This window comes from Crotalus tigris, unplaced genomic scaffold (assembly GCF_016545835.1).
Source record: "Crotalus tigris isolate CLP2741 ecotype Arizona unplaced genomic scaffold, ASM1654583v1 scf7180000024276.985868, whole genome shotgun sequence".
Lineage (NCBI taxonomy): Eukaryota > Metazoa > Chordata > Lepidosauria > Squamata > Viperidae > Crotalus > Crotalus tigris.
The window spans coordinates 307,455-330,000 of record NW_024100448.1 but is presented as its reverse complement, the minus strand read 5'-3'; the positions used below and the strand labels follow the sequence as shown (position 1 = coordinate 330,000).

Sequence of the window (22,546 nt, the reverse complement as noted above, 5' to 3'; positions counted from 1 at the left end):
GAAATTAGTGGAAAGAGACAGCTTCCCACAACGGAATGCATGCATTAAACATTAGTTATAATTGCATTGCTTTAATTTAAAGCACCCATTCACTTATATATTATGGTAGTGGCTTCCCTTCTAACTGTTGCATTTTGAGTTGAAGCAATCTGACTGTAATATATCTTCCTTTTAAAAAGTTTTTTTTATTCTGTAACATCCAGAATGGTTCAGTGAAAAAGATACTCTCTTAAGCAAAATTGAAATTTAGCATTCTTCTCTCATTTGACACTAATTATGATAGGAGAGAAAATCTGCATGTAATCATGCTTTGGAAGCACATTTATTTCTTACCCTGCAGCGCCCCCCAAGGCCATCGAGAGAAAAAATGATCTCACAATTTGTAGGCAGACACACACATACACACAACTCAAACAGAGACAGACAGACAGGCAGACAATTCAGGCCAGGATCTGAAGATCAAAAAGGATTCCTGAATGTGAAATTTAGGCAGTGCAATATTTGAAATGTTTCAGGAGCAAAGGCTGACAAAAGTAAATCCACTTCAAGAGGAGTTGAAGCAGTGATTAGAGAATGCAACTAAAAAAACACACCCAAAAAACACCAACTCCAGGCTATGCATAATTGTCTACAGAAACTCTAGAAGCAACACAATCAGAGTTCATATCTTTGGGGTTATTCTAAACTGACTGAGTTTGTCATGGCAGCCAGAGGATATAGGAGTGGGTTCTCATTCTTGTATTACCTTAGATAGTCTTGATATATGATTGTAGAAAATTATATTGAATTGAGATAGATAGACTTGACTTTTGGGGGGAGGGATAAGAATGGGGCAGAAGGACAACATGACTAGGTCACAGAACCCTGTTAAAAGCTGGTAGTATTTTAGCCCCTCAGAAGTTTTTTACACTCCAGATATTTGGTCACGGGCAAGAATATGACTGTATGTGATTTTCAGCGCAGTGTTCTTTGAGCTTCAAAGAATGGAGTGGTTCTGAAGTGCATGTACTTCATGGCCTTTAATTTCAGCAACCTTGATCTGTGCTTCTACCATCTGAAAAGAGTTGATTCGCAACTCTACAGCTCAGAAACAGAAATAGCAAGTGCATCATCCAGTAATGATATGGCACATTTTGAAGTTTCACATTATATTGAGGAAGAAGGAACAGAACAAGTTCCTGAAAAGTAGCACAAAAATAAAATGCAGGGTTGAGTGATTCTTGCATAAGCAGGGAAAGAAAGATATTTGATTGGGGAAATATATTATAGATGTTTTTGATCGAGATTAAGTAGAAATAGTAGTAAGGTGCATTGACTTATTAAAAAAAATAACAAAATATGTTCAGAACAGGGTAGGGTGGATGATTTAATAGCAGGAAAAGGAAAATTGTTTGTGCTTCACTGAGAAATCAAGTTAATTCATTTTCAATATAACAACAACAACAATAATAAGTTGGAAGGGACCTTGGAGGTCATCGTCCAACCCCCTCCTCAAGCAGGAAACCCTATACCATTTCAGACAAATGGCTGTCCAGTCTCTTCTTTAAAACTTCCAGTGTTGGAGCACTCATCGCTTCTGGAGGCAGGTTGTTCCACTGGTTAATTGTTCTGTCAGGAAGTTTCTCCTTAGTTCTAGGTTGCTTCTGTCCTTGATTAGTTTCCATCCATTGCTTCTTGTCCTGCCTTCAGGCGCTTTGGAAAATAGCTTGACTCCCTCTTCTATGTGGCAGCCCCTGAGATATTGGAACACTGCTATCATGTCACCCCTCGTCCTGTAAATAAAGAAGATACAGATAGTCTTTGAGTTATGACCATTATGGAACCTGTTTATCACAGTCACAAGTCCTAACCGTTGTCAAAAAACTAAGCCAATTTTACGATGCTTTTTATTGCACTGGTTAAGAGAAATCAGTGGCTGTAAGTGTAAATGCCATGATGGTTAAAGGAACACTGCGGTTCTAAGTGCAACCCCATTGCTCACTATGATATGGTGCTGACAAAAAATCAGATTAGTACCGGTTTTCAGGAAAAAACATTATTTACCAATTGCAGCTCATTCTTTTCTTTTGAATGTTGTTTGCTGTTAATTACCAGGGAGGCAGCCTCTGTTTAGAGCTCTGCTTCAAGCATTTCATAGTAATGATACGTATACGAGCAGAGGATGCAAAAACCCAAGTTTGCTGACATACTCTGAGACAATGGTGAGATTCAAATAATTTAACAACCGGTTCTCAGAACAGAACCTTTTAATAGCTTTCCCGTTCTTCATTAGTTGCGCTCTGTATAGCTAGACAGGAAAAGGTTCCAGAGCCACAACCCCAGCTAATACTTGGTAGCCTTGCCCCCTTTCCCATATGCACCATTCGGGAAACAAGAGAGATGAAGCGTCTATTCCTGAAATTACCTCTGAGAAGCACCACCTAGTTTTCGCCTGAGTGTCATTAGATCTCCTACATTTCTTTTGTGTTCCACACAGGGCGCATGGACCTGATGCAGTTCTGATGGCTGAAGGGAGTCTTTTAGCTGAACTAACCCAATCCCAGATGCTGCACATTGCCCAGCAGATTGCAGCTGGTATGGTTTACTTAGCATCACAGCACTTTGTGCATCGTGACCTTGCTACTCGGAACTGCCTGGTTGGGGAAAACCTGCTGGTGAAGATTGGAGATTTTGGGATGTCAAGAGATGTATATAGCACAGATTACTACAGGGTAAGTAATGCTGTACCTTGGTTTTAGGAGGAAGGGCCTATTTTCATAAGGCAGATTTTTTTTTCTAGTGAGAATCTGGAAGGAAAAAAAATAATTTGAGTCCGATGCTCAGTTTAATGAGGAAATTAAAGTCACTGCTGATAAACTGATTTATTAAATATCCACAGAGTGTTGCCAAAAAACTAAAGCTCCTGTGCAAACAAATTATTTATTACTGTCCTCATTGAAACTTTCTTTAATGAGACAAGCGGCTGTGGTCACTGTAAAATGACAAGTTTGGGGAGAATAGAATGTGGTTTTGATCCCATAAAAAGAAAAGATCCCATTTATATTACATTTGGATCAAAGTGTTTTGCTGTCCCAGCGAATTCATTCTTTATTTTAGCAGCATTATTTTGATTGGATAGAAGCTCTTTTGAGCAACTCTATCATCTTGAGAGTTTGCTTCAGAAGTGAATGGTTTCATATGATTACTAGCAAAGCTGAAGAAGTTACACATAAGGACATTATTTATATTCATGCAGCTGTTTTCACTGTGAGCCGAGAAGAACATTTTTATTTCGGTTTGTGCTGTTTCTTCCTTTGGTGATCCAGACTCAGCAATTAGTTGACATCTGAACTAGATTTCTGTCTTTTGGAATAGCTGCTTTCCATGTTCTCTCATTCTCACAGTACAAGAATGATATTATATTACATGAGTGAACATGGGAGGAAAAGAAGGATTTAGGGGCAGATGTATAAGCTGAGCATGGAAAAAGGCCATCATCAGCCAGCTTCTATTTCACAAAGTTGCAGCAGTTGCCATTATGGCTGGTTTAGCATTCATGTTTTGGTCCTTGGATCCTATGAAGCATTCGTTGCTTGGACAAATCATGGTACCCAAATGAAAATAGCTTCAGAATCCCATAGTTGGTGATAAGAAGCAGGAGAGTGGTGGCATATTTGGGGTTGAATCAGCAGACGAAAGGCAAGCAACTGTAGGATTTACCCAAAAGTGTTTGTTTTTTGAAAAATCATCACGAAATTGCACACTGTTGTAGAGCAAAGCACTAGACAGCCATGCTATCATCTCCATTTCCCAGAGTGATGGGAAGGCCAGGTTCTATAGTAACAGTCATCAAAATCCCAAGAGGTTATGGAAATGGGAACTTTAACTTCCCTGAATCAAAAGGGCCTTTTTTGTTGTCTTCATTTCTCTTTTACTATGAGGAGCAGAGGGAACCAGAAGTTCTTGCCCAGAGTTCTCCCATCCTTGATAGTTTCATTGCAGGAGAAAGAATTAATATGAACGAAGGTAAATATAGGTGCCCTAGGATACTGTTGCAGGATCCAACTTGAGTTGGTCGCTGGGACCAAAGGTTTATTTTTCCAAGCTTTCAGGCTTGTGCTGGAGCCCATCAGGGAATTTCTCTCTCTCCACAATATGTGCACTGAGTTGTCCTATGCATTGTATTTATATGGTTCCTGGTTGTGTGTAGCTTTTAGTTGTTTATTGAAGTGTTGATGGCTGGCTATCCTTAAATTGTTGTTTCCTTATGATGCTATGTCCTCGGCTTCTAAGTACCTGATAGGCTGGTGGTTAATCAGCATCCTATTGACTGACAAAGGCCTGTTTCCCAGGCTTCAATGATTTCTCTGGCTATTTTTATCCCTGCTTGAAGAACAATTGTAGTAGCTGCAAAATTGAATACAGGCAATGTGAGGCTATTAGTGAATTTGGATCTTCTCATCTAACCACTCACTGGTGTTCTCACAATCTGGTAATTAGCTTCCTCTCTGTCCCACATAGTCATAGGGCAATCCTTGCGGGGAATCTGGTAAATTACATTCAAAGTTTCTCCAGTTTCAAACAATCTCTGTAGTGCATGATTTGTCCTCATTTTGTAGCCACTAGATGGTGGCCACTTGCAGATATCAAAAGTTGGATTCTACTGCTTCTGAAAATGTTTTTAATATATGGCAGGGTGTGCCATGTAATAGGTCTTGTGCCTTCTTTCTTCCTTTCTCTCCCCAGTATATTGCACAGGCATCTTGTGATAAATACTTGTGAATACCCATTCTGTCTAAATTGTTCACATAGGTAGCTACCCCTCTAGGATGTTTTTCTTGCTGGGTACTACAGTGTGTTTTGCCATACTGTGTTCTAATGCAGCTCTTTTTATGTGACAGTGAATGGTTGAAACTCAGAATGCCTGGAGTGTTGGTAGCCTTGCAATATGCCATGGTTTCTAGGCTTCAATCTTTCCATCTGTTGATAAGCATGTCTAAGAATGGCAATTGTTTAGCCATTTCTTCCTCCACTGTGAATTGCATGTCCGGGAAGATGGAGTTTAGTAGGGTATGGAAGTCTTCCAGAGCATTTCTTTGATGACAACAAATATGTCATCCATGTAGTAGTGGCACCAAATGTTAAGTGTTTTGAAACACATGGTGTTCTACTTTACATGGGACTGTTTCTGCAATGACTCCTGATATTCGGGATCCCATGGGTGTCCCTTTTATTTGCTAATTTTCCTTTTAAACATGAAGAAGTTTCATTGACAGTATTGGAGTAGATTCATGATTTGTGTCCTGGTTAAATCATTTTGATCTGTGTTGTAATCTTCTAGTTTTCTGTTTATCACTTCGTATGCTAAGTGGGGATGGAGGTATGTAAATGAGACCATGATCTCATAAGGAGCCACGTTTAAGCCTCATAGCTATGTCAAAAATGATGCAGATGATGTGACTGTGGTATTTAAGGGTGAATTCAGGAAGTTTAATCATTGTGCCAGCCATTTAGCCAAGTTGTAGGTAGGAATATCCCTTAGTGCTACAATAGGTGTGTGGGGGACCCCTAGTTTGTTTATCTTGGGGAGTCCATAAAATCTCACCGGGGTGACAGTTCTCTCATTTTCCACCATTCCTTTTCTGTTATACAGTTGGTTGGTTTAAGTTGGCTGAGATAAGCTTTCAATTGTTAAGCTCTTTCTTTGCACCTCCTGGTTTCTGGATCTCTGGGAGCTACAATACCCCTTTTCTTTTTTTGGCATTCATAGTATTCATCATTCATATGTTGAGCACAGTCATTTGTAAAGAAGTATCTTATTCAGGAGCCAAGGGATTTGGGCGTCTGGTCAATTCCTTTGCAAACTGGGTCCCTCAACGTGTGAATGCAGAGAGCGACTGTCAGGGCTGGCACTAAAAGCAATGCCCTGTTCTTGTTTCAACTTGGCAGGACCTTGTATAGCCCCATAAACAAGCTTAAGCACCCTGTGTTCCTGAGTCGGTGCCACGTTTTCAAATATATTTATTTACATAGTATTAAATTATAAAACTCTAGATGCGTGGTTGGCTGGGGAATTCTGGGAGTTGAGTCCACGGGTCTTAAAGTTGCCAAGATTGGGCACTCTTCCTCTCGATCATCTTTTCTCTACTTGTTTATATTGGCGGGACTCTTGAAACAATTTTCAGGGAGCATGTTCGGTAAGCTGAGGTATGGTGTATAAACTTTCCCACCTCTTAGAGTGCTAGCCTTGCAATTAAAAAGAGAGCTTTTTTGTTCGTGATCTCTTGTATAACTGTAGGGTTCAGTAGAACCTCGGATGCAAAAGGCTGCTTTAGGTGGTTCACAAAACCATGATAAAACCCCAAATCCTCTAAAGCCATAAGGGTAAAACAAAGCTAAAAAAACCCCTTAGTTATTTGCCCAAGTTCCTGCTCTTTCGTAACACCCTCCACCCTCCAGTACAACTAGCAGTTGTTGCCTTCTCAAATACCAAGCTGATGGTTGGGTGACCCAGGTTTAGCCAGAAATCTTCAGCCAGATCTGATTATTTCTAACTGTACTATGCAAAAGGTATTAATAGATGAGATTAACAAGCGTATTGAAGAAAATGCGGATTCTGACCATTATAAAGCAACTATAAAAAGCATTGGAACACACTGTTACTCATTAATTGTGTGCTCTGTCACTAATTATTGTATCATTTTGCCTTGCCTGTGAGTCTGTTTGGGCTGCAAAACACGATGAAAAGGAGGATAAAGGATAGCAGTGTCCACAAAATCATTTTCACTGACACTTTACCTCAGTCATGTTTCAGGAAGATATTAATCTGCCCCCAAGTTTTTGGCCGTCTGTTGTCCCATTACAACAACAAAAAAAATAGGACCAACCTTTTCCTTGCCCAATTGTCAATAATGTTCTGCACTGTGTCAGCCACAGCTATTAAGAGATACTGCAGAGATGACTGCAGAGAGAGAGATAACCTTTGGATAATTGGCACGATGTTTGGTGGTAAAGGTGTTAGCAACATGGGCTTTGTTTGTTTAGAGCCTGAATGGTTGTACAGATAGGATGGGAAAGTAATTATTCAGTTTCGGAAGCTCGGTGTGCAAAGAAAGGATCTTTTGTTTGAAAAGCTAAGTCCCCTCTCAAAACCTTAGAGTTTAAATGGCATATTATCTCCCACATTTCCTTTCCTAAACCTGACTAACCCAGACACCTATTGCATCCAGATGAAGCTTTTTTGAACAATTCCTTTTTACCCCTTGCAGAGGATCCAATGAAGAAACAATCCATCTTGTCACCATTGTGTCTTTTTTCCACTGGCACAAAAGCTTGCCACACAAAATCTGGCCATGAGGGAATGAAAAGGTGTGCAGTACCATTTTTTCAGCAAGGGTGGAATGAAGAATGTGGCTTTCACAGGTATAGAATGGAGCCAGGTGGGAGGATCTAGCTCAGAGGAAGGAGAACTGGTTGGGAAGCTGTGCCCTGTGTATTTCAGAATCCCAAAGTTTCCTGCTTGAGCAGGGTTTCCTGCCTGAACAGGGGGTTGGACTAGATGACCTCTAAGGTCCCTTCCAACTTTATTATATTATTATTATTATTATTATTATTATTATTATTATTATTATTATTATTATTATTATTATTATTTGGAGTCCTGCAAAGTGAGTTCTTGCCCTTCATGGTGGCGCAGTGTTTAGAATGCAGTATTGCAGACTAATTCTGTCAACTGCCAGCAGTTCGATTCTCACTGGCTCAAGATTGACTCAGTAATCCCACTAGAAAAGGGATGCTGCGAAACTGAATTCATCAATGAGAAGAATCTGGCATGTATTTTGTCAATTCCCTTTTCCTATATAAAGATTCCTTCCCTTTGCAAATAGTGACTGGACAGAGATTCAGTTTTAAAAGAGAGCTTAGTTTCCAAAAAGTTCAGGCAATTTCACCAGTTTTGTGTAGCAGTCATTCCCATGGGGGGGAAAAAAGTCACACATGCATTCTCTTAAATAATTTGCTATATATCAGGGGCATCTCCTGCAGAGGGATTCCAAAAGTCAGGATGGCAGCCATGACTGTGTGATTGAAATCCTGGCCATTTTGATATGTGTTACAATGGGGGGGGGAGAGGGAGGGGATTTGGTCACATGGTTATTGCTGCTTTTTTTTTTTTTTTTTTTTGACCTGCCCTACAAGTGCCCTGTGCTATATGGTGCTGAGAAGCATCTCTTTCCAAACATCAGGCTGAAATGTAAGAAAAGCTTATTATGATTAATAAGAAGGCAGAAAAGGTGCCATTTGGCAATGTTGGCTATGCACAGCTCCCTGCCCTGTGGATAGGCTGTGGAAGGCCACCAGTTGCTTACTCTTACAAAGGAAGAGCAAGGAGAGCAGCCTTCTGTTTGGCAGCCCAAAAAGGATAAAAATATACTATTGTTAAAACAAAATTACTAGACTAAAAGCTGCATCCAAGGCAAAAAGTACAGAGAGCCAGAACAAACAATAAACGAGTTAAATTAAGCAACAACAGAATCATGAGCTTTTTTAAGAAGAAACATTTGTTATTGCTGGCAGAAGATCCTGAGAGAAAAATATCTTAAATCTCTTGGTAAGGAGCTCTATAGATGGGGTCCTGCCACAAAATTGTCCTCATCTTGAGCCACCCTTAGAAGGAAGTGTAGCAAGTGACTGAATCATAGGTCTTAAAGGACAAATAATTTGGAGTTACTGCCTGTTTATTTTATTTTTCTGTTTTACACAGATGTTGAAATCCAAAATTATTAGCCCTCTTTCTTTCCTGTGTCCTAGATTCTTTTGGCATCCTTTGTTTCTTACCCATACTATTTCAGTTTCTCCATTTTACAGCATGGATCCTAAATTGAACCACTTGTGAATGTATCTGCCCAATTGATTTAACACAGCAATTTGCTTGATCTCTTCACTACTATGTCCAGATCAAATATAGGCAATTGTACTTTATTTCTTGTATCCAGTCATTCTTGAAGGATAAAATTAACCATTCATTAGCAAAAGACTATATAAGTGTAACAAAGAGGGATAGACAGTTGTGAGTTGGGGGTGATTTAAGCTGGAAGTAAAATCTGGTAGAGGAAGATGTCAGAATTTGTCCTTGTATAGTTGACTAAATTATATCTCCCGTGGTTGGCCATGTTGTTCAGGACTTCTGTTGGACCATTTTTAACTGTAATATCCACTAGCTGAATCCAGAATTTTGTAAATAAAATGTGCCTTGAGAAATGGTTGATTAAAAAAGCTTTTACAGTGTAATTGGTTTATATACTAAGAGCTAAATGGAAATTAATTTGTTGGAATCATGCCCATAATTCTGCCAAAATGCCATGGTATTGTGTCATAATACTTCTAGTTAAATGTATTTCCGAAAGAAAGAGGAATCAAATGAAGTCGCATCATTAGAACAGGAAGTACAGTATATCTTTGCTGTCTCCTCAGTTTAACTTCCTCCCACACCAGAGGCTGCTATTTACCTCAATATAGAAAATACAAGTGCTGATATAGGATCATATGTTTCTTATGACAAGCTATTTGTTGTTATTTCTTTAGTAGTTTTGTGAGTGTAGCAGAACAGCCTCTTTCAATGGGGTTTAATGGAAGGATTCAGTGTTTCTCAACCTTGACAATTTTAAGGCATGTGGACTTCAACTCCCAGAATTCCACAGCCAGCAATGCTGGCTGTGGAATTCTGGGAGTTGAAGTCCACATGCCTTAAAATTGTCAAGGTTGAGAAACACAGAGATTCAGGAAAAGATAAGGGGGAAAAGAGTACTTTCTGAACTTCACATGCTGCACATACTAGTGTTGGAATTTGTATTGGCTGCAACTCAGCTGTCAGCCTGCTGCTTTCACTTTTGGTTCTGCAACAGATCATTACAACAAAGCAAAACATTATTGAAATGTGAATGCTACACAATGCTAGCAGTAGACATAATATTTTTATGCAGGGTTTCTCTGAGATAATGAACAAGGATTTCTCCAAGTTATAAACGTTAAGAAAGAGTTAGTGCTGCAATAATAGACTTTAGTCTTTAATCTTTCTGTGTCTCTTTGTTGCTATCTAAAGGTTGTATGGTCTTTTGCAACCCAGATTTGATAGCCTAGACAAGTGCTGTAAATTTAGGATCACGGGAAAATGATATTTAGGATCACGGGAAAATGTAGAGTCAGATGGTTCATCTAACATAGCATTAATTTAACCAAGAATGGAATCTTTGTCTTATGGATCTAATTCAGTCTATTGTTGATCCAGTGATTCTGGAGTGTATCAAAAATGGATTCTTCCTCTTCCTCGAAGCTCTTCCCTGCATAACCAGCAGCCAAACTTGGCATTAGTTGGAAATACACATTTTTGTGTGTTTCCCCAAAGGAAATAGGATGAAGCAGCTGAAATGTAGGCGTGCCAGAGCTCTCCTTTAGCCACCTACTATGTTCTTGATGCAGAGCAGCTAAGGCAGCGCTGGCATTTACTACAGCTTACAGCTGGAATCTTCTAGTATTCTAAAAGAAAGGATTGCTTTAGGGCAGCAGAGGGACATGTACTTTCCAGAAAATCTAGGTCACACCTCCATAGATAGAAGGGGAAGGTGAGCTAAGTCATTGGGATCTAACACAGGGAGTGAAAATCTCTTCCTGCTCCAGGAAGTCTCTCTTACTTAATATGCTACAAGCAGTGTTTCTCAACCTTGACAATTTTAAGGCATGTGGACTTCAACTCCTAGAATTCAACTCTCTGAGCTTGATTATTTTTCTTGCAGACATTTTATTAACCAGATAGGTAACATCATCACTCCTTGTGAGTGTACTATTTCTCCTTGTTTATATGCTTAGCTTACCCTGCCAGTCATGGTGTGTGTGTGTGTGTGGGGGTTTCTCCTTAGTAGTTCCTGATTAGGGTGTTATTTTCTGCTTGATTGTCTTCTTAATAGCTCCTAGATTAGGGTACTGGTTTCTGCTTGATTGATTGTTTGTCTAGTGTTAATTCCTGCTTATCTGCTAGTGTTGGCTGCTGGAGAGGATGTGTTCTGGCTTTTTGTTTTCTTCTTAGTTTTTTTATTGTCTTTTTTAAATGGTGTGTACTTGTGGTTTATTTCTTTATTGATGGCTGAAGTGTCTAAATGCCAAGCTTCCAGGAATTCCTTAGAATTTTGGAAAATCAATGGGACCAAATATTAAGAAACTTAAAATAGATTCCTATAATTTTAAAACAAAGCTAATTCATTAAAATATTTTTTTAAGTCAGCTGGGCCTCTTTAAGAATTTAAGAATTACAGAAGAATATTAGATTTCTTATATTGGCAATGTAAGAAATGCAGAGCATATTTTTGGATACTTGCTTTAGTTTTGTTTTGTTATAGCCCTGTTTTGACTTTAAACCAGCATATATGTTAATATAATGAAATATTAAACCTGGACATCTCAGTATGATGCTGAATTATATTTCTACAACATGGATTCTATCATTTCATGAATAGCTTCATCTCTTTCAAACCTGGGGTACAGCAAAGAGAATAGTCCTATGTAACTTGAAAGAAAGTAACTTTTTCTGATTTTTAAGGAAGGGATCCAGGATGTGAGTTTGCTATTGTTTTTCAAAAAGTATTTGGGTTCTAAAAATGAGAAGATGGCACAGTATGCTATATACAATAGTTTAGATTTAATGAGAAGTTTATCAACTAAATAAAGTCCACATGTATATCCATACTTATATGGATCTTCCATTTTGTTTTGGATCAGAGGAAAGTGATGTATGTACTTTTGTTTTCCTCCACTTTATAATATAGATTTCATTATTTAAACATTTTTTTAAAAAAAGTGCTGAAAAGTTGTTTCTATTGACACAAAGTGTTTTTTCAGATCTGCACACCCCTATTAATTAAACACTGCTCATCTGATTTGTACCAATCATTAAATTATTTGTTGCTTCTTTCACATTAAACTAAGAACTTGGTGACATCTATTGATGCTACAAGGTCTTGCGGGGCCTGGAATCTGGGTATCTCTGAAGTGAAGATATCAGAATCCTCTTTCTCCTCCATTTATCCAAGGTTACTTGCAGCTGCTTCACAGCTGGAAATCTAGAAAGAGGGGGGACATTCAAAGGCCAATCTGGGCACAGTTGTGCTTTCTTATCACAAGTAAATGTATTATAAAGTAAATGTCCAATGTTCTAGGTCAGGGCTCTTCAAACTTGGCCCTTTTATGACTTGTGGACTTCAATTCCCAGAATTCCTCAGCCAGCATACCTGGCTGAAGAATTCTGGGAGTTGAAGTCCACAAGTCATAAAAGGGCTAAGTTTGAAGAGCCCTGTTCTAGGTTCATGTATTATGCAATACAAGTGATAAATTAATGGAAAATTTTGTGTAGTAACAGGAAGAACTCCAACTTCTTTTTTTCTTTTGATTAAAGGTGGGATAAAAAATTCAGATAAATAAATTTATATATTTATACTAAGACAATCAAATTCTGATATTTTCCTCTCCCCTCATTCCCCCATATTTTTCCTACTGAATTATATTAAGATGTTCATTGCCTATGCCAATACCACAGAAAACTACCTTGCGTGTCAGAAAATAGCCATGAATATTTACCAAGAAGATGGAATATCCTGACTGTTCAGTTCCTGAACACTTTCTCTGCCCTTCTTGAGTATTTAGAAGTTCCACGTTGGAGTTACTACAATTGTATGTTTTAATTTGGCTTTTAAACTATGACAGCATGCTAATTTTTCATCAATATATGGATACGCAACTTTTTATGCTACCAGATTTGTCTTAGTTCACTTTTCCTCTTCTTTGTGGAATCATGCAATGTTATAGTCCAAAGCCTCAGCAGCTTTGCATCCTCCAGGTATTTGGGAACATAGTACAACTTCTACTGGCCAAAGTTAACTGGTGCTGAACTCCCAAATAGCTGGAAGACAGCTGTTGTCAGTAAAGGCTACAACAAGAACAAACAACATGAGCATTGATTTCCGTGTTACTGTTATTCAAAATCCTGCTTTCATTCATTGTAGACTTTCCTTGGGACTCTCTTAAGAGCTATTAATGGCAGTGTAAGAAGTCCAGAGTGTTATTTTGCTAGAACAAAATATGTATTCATTTGAAAATCAACATAGCACATTTTTTTTCCTTTTCAAATAATAATGGAGGGGGGATTGTTTAACTGCCAATACATGCACCATACTACAAATGCTCAACGCCAGGGATAAATAGTCTTTCCTCTTCCTCCAGCACTTCAGAAATGGCAATACTAGCAAACACCTGCAGGTTTCAGTTGTCACTGCACAGCTGTATACCTGTGTGGGTGAATTGTGTTGAGGTCTTCCACAGGAAAAGTGAGAGTGAGCTGGTGACAGTTGAGATGCTTGCCAGGAGTGCTTGTGGGTGTTTGTATTGAACTATCACAGTTGAAGGCATTTTATTAGATGCTATTTTGGCAACTGGTGCTCAAATGAAATTAGCTTCTTCCCCACGTTTGCTTTTCAGCTCGGCTGCTACATCACTGCCAGGTTTGTCCATTGCGTCACATTGCGATCTGGAGGATGACGAATGTGTTTTTCAGGGCTACAAGTGGGTGCCAAAATGATCACAGCAGCTGGCTTTATTTTTAGCCTCCTTTAAAGGGGTTTTTAAAAATATGCAGTTCTTAATTCATTTGCCCCAAAGTAAGCCTACATAGAAATGATTTGTGAATTAAAAATTTGCCAGATTGCGTGGATTCTCTGGTAGCTAAAAATGGGGGAGGTGAGGGGAAAAAAATATTCTCAGTTGGATCAGGTTCTATTGATCCAGCTAAGTATCCAAACCAATTTTAGCACAATGTTTTTTACAAGACAAGAAAATGTGAATGAGGATGAAATGGACCCTTTCATGGAATTCTTAAAAACTATTTGGCCCCATCAGAGTAGAATTGTTGTTTACTTATTTGCTTGAGTCTATAGTGCTACTGATTGATATGCATGACCCTCTGAGTCCTGAAATATCACTATCAGTTCCTAATAGGAAAGAATGTGGAGAAAAATGAAATATAATTAAGATAATGTGATATAATTAACGATATATGTTATTAACTAAGGTAAATGTGGTAGATGACCAGGTAGAGCCTGAGGGCAGTTTGGAGTTGTCACATTGTTACATTCCCACAAGAGATCTAAATCCAATCCTCCATGAATTCAGTTGACCCTTACCTATTACCCAATTGGCTTGACTGTTAGTAGATCAGATTCGTGTGTATAGGTAGCATGAAATAAACTTTTCGTGCTTTGAACTGTTTCTGGTTTCTTGTGTCTTACAGTAAGGAAATCATTAAATCTAGATAGACTCCTGTTGACTGCAATAATGAAGTTTTCTGACAGAATTACAGAAGTAATTTGCCATTATTATTGTTGTTGTTGCTGTTATTATTATGGTTAATTTTCACTTTGATTCACAATCTGGGACTATGTTGCTGTCATGTGTTTAGCTTGTTATTGTAAGGTATGAGATTCAGAGTCAAAGGTTACATTGAAGAATTTTGAACAATAAGGTAGAATTTGAAAGGAAAGAGATATATGATATTGCATGCTTCTGGTTGTAGCAATCAATGCATCAACGTGTATTATTTGTTTGTAGGAAATAATGCATGTGGAGTAAGGTATCAAAGTGCTATCAATGGATTTACTTTTTATGTGCTAGTGAGATTAAATATTTGAACCAAACTACAGTTTAAACTAGCTCCTACCCAGCAATGGCTATATTGTATGAATGTTGTGATATATCGTATGAATGCTAAACTGTGAGACTGGCACAAATGGCATGGTGATCCCACCTCCATCCTGTTTACGTATCGGTCCTTTTTATCTAGTTTGTTGTTAATTTTAATGTTCCATGTTTTCTTAATGTTTTTAGTGCTCAAATTGTTTTATATTCTTATTTTATGATGTTCTAAGATGCCCATACTCGCTTCATGGTGAAATGAACAGCATATACATTTAATAAATCATCAAATAAATAAACAAAAAAATGTCTCCAATTTGACAAGACTTCACTGGTGACTTGGCAATTGTTAATTCCACTCATAATTTGAACATATGCATGCTGAAGATTTTTCTCTTTGCCCAAATAGATTGATTCACAATGCTTTACCAAAGTCAAAAACATAAATTAAAATACGTATAAAACACCCTTCCTTTAAATCCCCAAATACCACATTAACAAAACACAAAACAAATAAAACCAGCAAAAGAAAACTCAACACAACAAAGTGAGTCAACACCACAATTAGCAACCCATACCTCCTGGATGAGACCCTTCTTGAACATTTTCTAAAAAGCCAATAAGGAGATACACTTCAGGCCTTGCTTAAGCTAATGCTTAAGCCTTAGGCAATCCCCAAGAAGGATTGTTGATGTGCCCCCATTTTCTCAACCACTCATAGGGCAGAGTTTTCTAGCTGAAGGAGTAGACGCAGGAAAGGAAACCACAGAGTGATGTAAAGATGTATAACGGGAAACAAGCTAATTTTAAAAAATGGATTTTCTACCACATCACAGCAATAAAGTCCCCCAAACAATATTCAGCAGTCTTCTTAAATTATGAGAGGAAAGCAGATGCCGAATAAAAAATATTTGAAGACCACATCTGAGGGCATCTTTTTAAAGGATTTGTTTGGAAAAATGTTTGATGCAGTGAGGATCAGTTTTAGAGAAAGAGAATGGCCTCCAGATGGATATATCTGGGAATCCTGTGGTATGTTGTGGTGGAAAATAAGGGTACAGATAATTTCATTTTGAAGGGCTTCCTTTTCCCATTTTCCTTCTCAGATCCATGCTACCATCTGTACTTCCATCTCTGATGTTCTGAATGCATATTTTGAAGAGGGAACTACAGTGAAAACACAGTATGTTAAGGAAACCATTTTGAACTGGCAAAGAGGATCTAGGGAAATGAATCAGTATCTTTCTCCAAATCATTTCCTGTCTACCTGTACATCTAAAATTATTTCCTTCAAGTCTAGCTGGACCTGTGGACAAGGGCCTTATTTGACATAATGTCTATAGAGCTTCTCCATCACCAGATCATGGTTATCCCGAAGGTGCTTTTTTCAAAAGGCAACTTGGTTTTTTTTCCCCACCTTTGAAAATGTTTCACTTCTCATCCAGAACTGAAGAAACTTCTTGGATAAGAAGTGAAACAATTTTCAGAGGATGGAGAAAAAAAAGTCCAGTTGCTTTTTGAAAAAAGTATCTTTGGGATGTTCTTACTTTTTTTTTTTTTTTTTTGGTGTGCTACAGTTGCCGCAGTCCAAAATGAGAGTGAGGCAAAGATTTAAAAACTGCATGGAAGTGATGCTTAATTAATATATTACTCTTTCTGTATTAAATATTTAAAATTATAATACATTGGCAATTTAGGAGGGCTTTTGGGGAAGGCAAATGGGCAACTCCCTCTTGATCTCAGCTCATAAAACTCACATTAGCCTTCTCAGATACATCCTACTAAACACAGTTTTCTTTTCACCTGACTCCACTACAAATCCATATATTGCTAAAGGTTTCTGAGTTCTGAAGCCTCCCTAAATTATACATACACACTGATGCGTAACAGACTGGTGTTTTGAGATATTTTAGGATTGATCTCAAATACATATATTCTTTTTTTAAAAAAAATTTTCCTCCTTATTCTGCTCCAGCCTATTGGAACCTGCACCGATGTCATTCCGAGCTCACTTTTCCTTTAAATTCTAAATATTTTTAGAAAGCTGCCTATATGAATGGTCTATTTTCCTGTGGGACTGTGATAATGCATGACTTTCCAGCTTCACGTTACCGGCAGGGACCTGTCAGGGATTACACAGTAGATACAATGAAAGTTTCCCCTTGGTGTTGTGTTGCGAAAGTTTTCTCTTCGCATGAACATTGCTTAGAACTTAACTTCCTTTATTCCTCCTTCTCTACTTCTATTTATATGCAACTATGGTTATAATGATTGGAGAAAGCACCTAATTGGCAAAGTGGTAGCATGCAATCATGTCATCCTCACAAGTGCCAGGAATCCTTTAATTTAATACAATCATGAATTGGTGCCACACTGAATGGACACTTCGAGAGAAGAGTTCAGTGGATTAGTGTATATTTTTAACAATCTAATTTTCTCTGCATTGCTTTCTCTCATAGCAACACCTATGATTGAAGAGTTTGGACTGAAGAGTTTGAAGGACTAATTATTTTATTTACTTTATATTTCTGTTACTTCATGATTAGTAGCTCATAGGCATTCTTCAAATTATTCTGTTGGTTGGCTGGAAGCTTATGGTATTCCCTTTAAGCAGTAGACTCTCAGGTACATAAATATGACAATACTCGGTGTGTTTTGACCAGTATATCATGAATAGAGCTTGATTTCAAACTGATTTATGAGAGATTGGGAGGTAGAAATCCCGGTGATATGAAGTGCTATCAATCAGCTGCTCAAGGATTAAGGAGCTCATTTTTCATTTGTTGTTAGTTCTCGTATTAAGTCTTATACAGGCAGGTAACAGAAGAAGGTTTGTTTCTCTGATTCCAGCCAAATTCTCAGCTTCTTATCTGTGGGATTAATGGAACACACACACACACTACACACACACACACACACACACACACACACACAAGCATACAGACGCACAAAGATAGTCATTCTCTATCTGGGTGAACAAAAGAAAATATAGCATAGTACAAGACCAGCAAGGGAAAAAAGAATCCTAGATGTGGCCCCTCTTAATTCTTGGGGCAGTTGTGGGGGTGCAATTTTATTATTACTGTATATTGTGAGATTTATTTTCCAGTCTCATGGATTTCAAGGGGCTGCCCTCACAATTATAAACATTGTTTTGGGTACCAAGATTTGAAAGCTCAATGAACAGTTATTCTGCAGATGTAATTTTAATTACATAGAGATGCTCCTTGCTTTCTGTGAAGCAGCATCTCAGAGTCTTAAAGGAATCTGAAGACTGTTGAGTATGAGCAGGTTAAATTACAATTATTAAGAGGAAAGTTATTTAAAGATCAAAGTTGACTTACCTCTGAGGAGCTATAACATGAGATTACACTGAAATGAAAACTTTTCCAGGCTTCCTCTTGCTCATTACAGTTTGTCCAGGTTTTCCAGAATATTATTTTGTCATTGCCTTCTCCACGGAAACTTGCTTCACTGTGAATTTTCCCCTTTTTTAAAAAATGTATCCTTCCCTATCCCCATTGCCGAAGGCTGATCAATAAAGAATCACACCCATTTGTGGTGGAGGTGGGTGAATGATCCAGTTTTGTTGAACTTTTAGATAGAAGATGTACTGTTTCCTCATAGATAAAATTAAAGTTTACACCTGAACTTGAGTCATATATCTTCTCTGTTATGGAGGACATCTTCCTTCCTTCCTTCCTTCCTTCCTTCCTTCCTTCCTTCCTTCCTTCCTTCCTTCCTTCCTTCCTTCCTTCCTTCCTTCCTCCCTCAATTATATCACTCACATAACTCTGTAGTCAAAGAACTACCTTGGGACCTTTATGCTAGCATTCAGTGCCAAAAGTACCAAGCAAAAGTTCCACAATTCAAGGATACTGGGATTACTGGGATATCAATGTTTTGTCATATCTGCACCTGGAGTTTCACGTTATTTGGATGTTATTTCTGAGAAGATGCTTTGCATCTTTGAGTAAACTTTGAATAAAGTAAAGCAGTATCAGTGACAAGGATAGATAATTTGTACACTTTGGTGCAGCCCTTAGTCTAATTTGAAAACCTTTCTCTAGAGGATCATGTCAGGTACTAGGGAAAAAAATATCCTGATTTTTCATAGAACCAAGCTGGGTAGGAGAAGAAAAGAGAGAGAAAAGAGATGATTCCTGATCACTGTTTGCTTTAGGATTCAGCCGGTTCGCACCAGTTCGGTAGAACTGGTAGTTAAATTTTGTTGAGTTCGGAGAACTGGCTGAATGCACCCCTGAAGGAGACCTCCCAGGCCTAGAACAGACCCCCGGAAGTGCAGGGATGCCAATTCCAGAAGTCTGTTCTAGGTCTCGGAGGCCCAGGCCTGCATCCACGCAGAGAATCAGTTCAGGGATTTGAATCCCACCACTGGCTGTATTCTGATCTTTGCAGCTCTACTTAACCATACTTTAAACAGCACCATTATGCTTTTTCAGATATGATATCACCACAAGTTCAGTTCCGTACCAAGGTAAGAACATAAGTGAGAATCCTTTGGTGACACTAAGGGACCAGATTAGAAACTGGGAGACTAGTTCTAGTTGCGCCTTAGCTATGAAGCCAGCTGGATGATCTTGGGACAGCCTGTCTCTCTCTCTCTCTCTCTCTCAGCCCTAGGAAGGAGGCTATTGCAAACTGCTTCCAAAATCTTGTCATGAAAACCACAAGGACCTGACCTGGCCATCACCAGGAGTCAAGACTGACTCAAAGGGATAAAAAAGAAAAAAAGAGAAGAAGAGGGATTTTGCTACCATGGTATAGGAACAGGAGGCAAATTAGCTGCTGTGTTTGAACTCTGATGGGGGGGGGTTGTACTATAATTTATTAGTGTACACGCATGGTTGCTAGGATGCTGCATACTACATTCAGTGCTAAATAGTGTTTACTAGTAGAATGCATGTGCAAGCTTTTGTCCTCTAGAAAATAAATCTATCAGGATTAGAGCGCCATGCCTGTAAAGGCAATCACTTTCCTCATGGTCCTCTCCCCATCTATTGTATCTTTTGGAAATTCACCAGCAGTATGCTCCAAAGGTTGATGTGGTGGGTTTTGTGCATTTAGAGACTTGGTTTCCATGGTTGCGAGCTGCACATGCTTGAAAGCAGCAATTCAGAGAAGGGGATGGGCAAAGAGGGAGTAAGAGAAGGCAGTCATTAAAATGTGTCAATTAGTATGCAGCAACTCTCTCCTCGCTGCCTTTCTTTTGCACTCCACAAAAGCAGAGAGTGTTTATTATCACCATGGCCCTAAAGTGAGCATGAATGAAATAGTCAGCAAGGGAAGGAGGTTTATGTTATAAACAGGTAGCCCTCTTTGCAACATGAGTGGGCCTTACAACAGGCTGAAAGATGCATGTTTAAGAAGGGTAGGACTCCCACTGATTAGCAGGTGGAAGGAAGGAACAGTGGCAATGAATGCAGTGCTATGATCCTGTCTACTCTTGCCATTCCCAACCAAAGCTCCCATCATTGGCTCTTGCTTGTCTGTATGAGTGTGTGTGTGTGTGTGTGTGTGTGTGTGTGTGTGTGTGTGTGAAGACTAGGGAAATGAACAGCTCAGTACCTGTCAGATTCCCAGTCATCCAGGTCACGATTGTCTCAAAGGTGCTTTTTTCCAGAAGGCAGCAGGACTTTCTTGGTTTTTTTTCTTTGAAAACATTTTGCTTCTCATCCAAGAAGCTTCTTCAGTTCAGTCCAGTTGCCTTTTGGAAAAAAAACAAACAGCTAACTGAGAGAGGCAGATAACTGTTATGTCAGCATCTCCCCTAGGTTTCTTTCTACCTTCAATTCCATTGGAAGCCCTTGATGGGAGTCGGCCTAACAGAATCTATACTGTGCATATAGTTAGCCTCAATCTTTGTAAAATGTCACAATATCCAGACATGAGATCAAAGCCAGCTAGATGAAAGCATAAGAATCCTTCAAGGGTTATATTTTGTAATTAGGTTTTAGACTTGGAGGAGACTTAATTTTTGTTTCACCATAAAACTAGAAAGTTGATCTTCAGCAAGTCGTTTCACAGGAATGAAAGGTACAGAAATAAAAATAATTCTGATATTATGATGGCTAAGTTGATTAATTAAACCAACTTAGAAAAATTAATTTTCCAAAGCACCAGAGGGCAGGACAAGAAACAATGGGTGTAAATCAAGGAGAGAAGCAACCTGGAATTAAGGAGAAAATTCCTAACAGCGAGGACAATTAACTAGTGGAACAGCTTGCTTTCAGAGGTTGTGGGTGTTCCATCACTGGAGATTTTTAAGAAGAGACTGGACAGTCACTTGTCTGAAATTGTATAAGATCTGCTGCTTGAGACAGGGGCTGGACTAGAAGACCTCCAAGCTCCTTCCCAGCTCTATTCTTATTCTCATTCTAAACATTAAGTATTCTTAATATATTTTTTTCTCCCCATCCTTCCCCTTGTTAGGTGTATTTAATCTTAACAGTCATGTGATGTCTGTTATTGTGCTATCTAATTATCTAATATAACAGGCTAATAAGAAGAATGAATATTGCTTCACTGACTTGTAGGCTTTTGCATTTCTTAAGGCTGGGGAAAAAACATAAATCCTAGAAAAATCGCAATAAAAGAAAAAATAGGTTTTACAGTGCCCATTTTCATTAATTTTTTAAAGAGTGTGCCATAAAACCCATTGAACAGGGTTTGCAGCTATAGATGCAACATGGTGAACAAATTTTAAAGCCACTGAATATTTAATGAACCCCAAGCCTCTAACAACTAATAATGTTCTAATGACACTTGCCCTATGCTCCTTGTGTGCAACCACATATTTCTATGAGGTTTTTTTTTTATAAAAAAAAAAAGCTTTCTACTACAGTGAATGAAACCACCAAGCAAATGAAAAAGCTGTTTGCATCCCAGCTCTTCTTAGAGCAAAGGTCAGAAATGAAATCTGTGTTTATGTCTGGTATGCATGCTGACAGTACATTATTAATGCTCTCCTTTTCATATGTAGCCATAGATCATATTGATTCGGTTAAGAGAATTTTTTACACATCCTGGCTCTGACAGCCCATGATAAGCAGCTTGTAATGTGCTCTAGAAGCAAAACAAATCTCTAGAGGAACACAGAACACCAGGAGTGCTTCACACATAGATCCCAGATGTGTAAAGTAAAGGCTGAGCCCTTACAAAGGTATTACAAATACAGTAGCAGCAAATGATGGAAGCCCATTTATAAGATGTTGGATGCTGAGCATTGAGACCCAGTAACAGCTTTGGTTATGGTATATATATGCATGTGATGCTGCTTAGTTCAGGAAATCCAGACTTATGGAATCACCAACAAATGGCTTTCTAGCTTCTTGAAAAGTTTATCAACCCTTTGTCTATTATTTGTTTATGATGCCTTTGAGTCTGTGTTGACTCCTGGTGATTACCTGAGCAAGTCCCTGCATTTTTCATAGCAGGGTTGTTGGGAAATGGAAGTACTTGGAAGTGGTATGCCATTGTCTGCTTCTTATGGTTGAGAGAGAGTGACTGGCCCAAGGTCACCCACTTGGTTTATGCCCAAGGCAGGACTAGAAGTCACAATCTCCTGGTTTCTAGTCTGATGCCTTCATCGCTACACTAAATTGACTCTGTTAGAATATAGGATTATGTAATTGTTATAATCCAGCACAACTGAAGCAAGTTGTAAATAAAATATGTATTTGTCTACTGCCTAAAATATCCACTTATTCATTAATGAATTAGTTGGTGAGTCTCTCTCTCTCTCTCTCTCTCTCTCTCTCTCTCTCTCTCTCTCTCTCTCTCTCTCTCTCTCTCTACATACATACATACAGTATGT

General features: G+C 38.5%; 1 protein-coding gene across 9 annotated transcripts in view; it reads left to right on the top strand.

Annotated features, from left to right (window-relative positions):
• Positions 1–22,546, top strand: part of NTRK2 (neurotrophic receptor tyrosine kinase 2) — a 193,283-nt gene that overhangs the window by 163,202 nt on the left and 7,535 nt on the right. For all 9 annotated transcript variants that reach the window (XM_039323504.1, XM_039323508.1, XM_039323506.1 and 6 more), the window contains one exon: positions 2,477–2,711. In XM_039323504.1, coding sequence (XP_039179438.1) covers positions 2,477–2,711 — 235 coding nt within the window. The remainder of the gene's footprint in view (positions 1–2,476; positions 2,712–22,546) is intronic.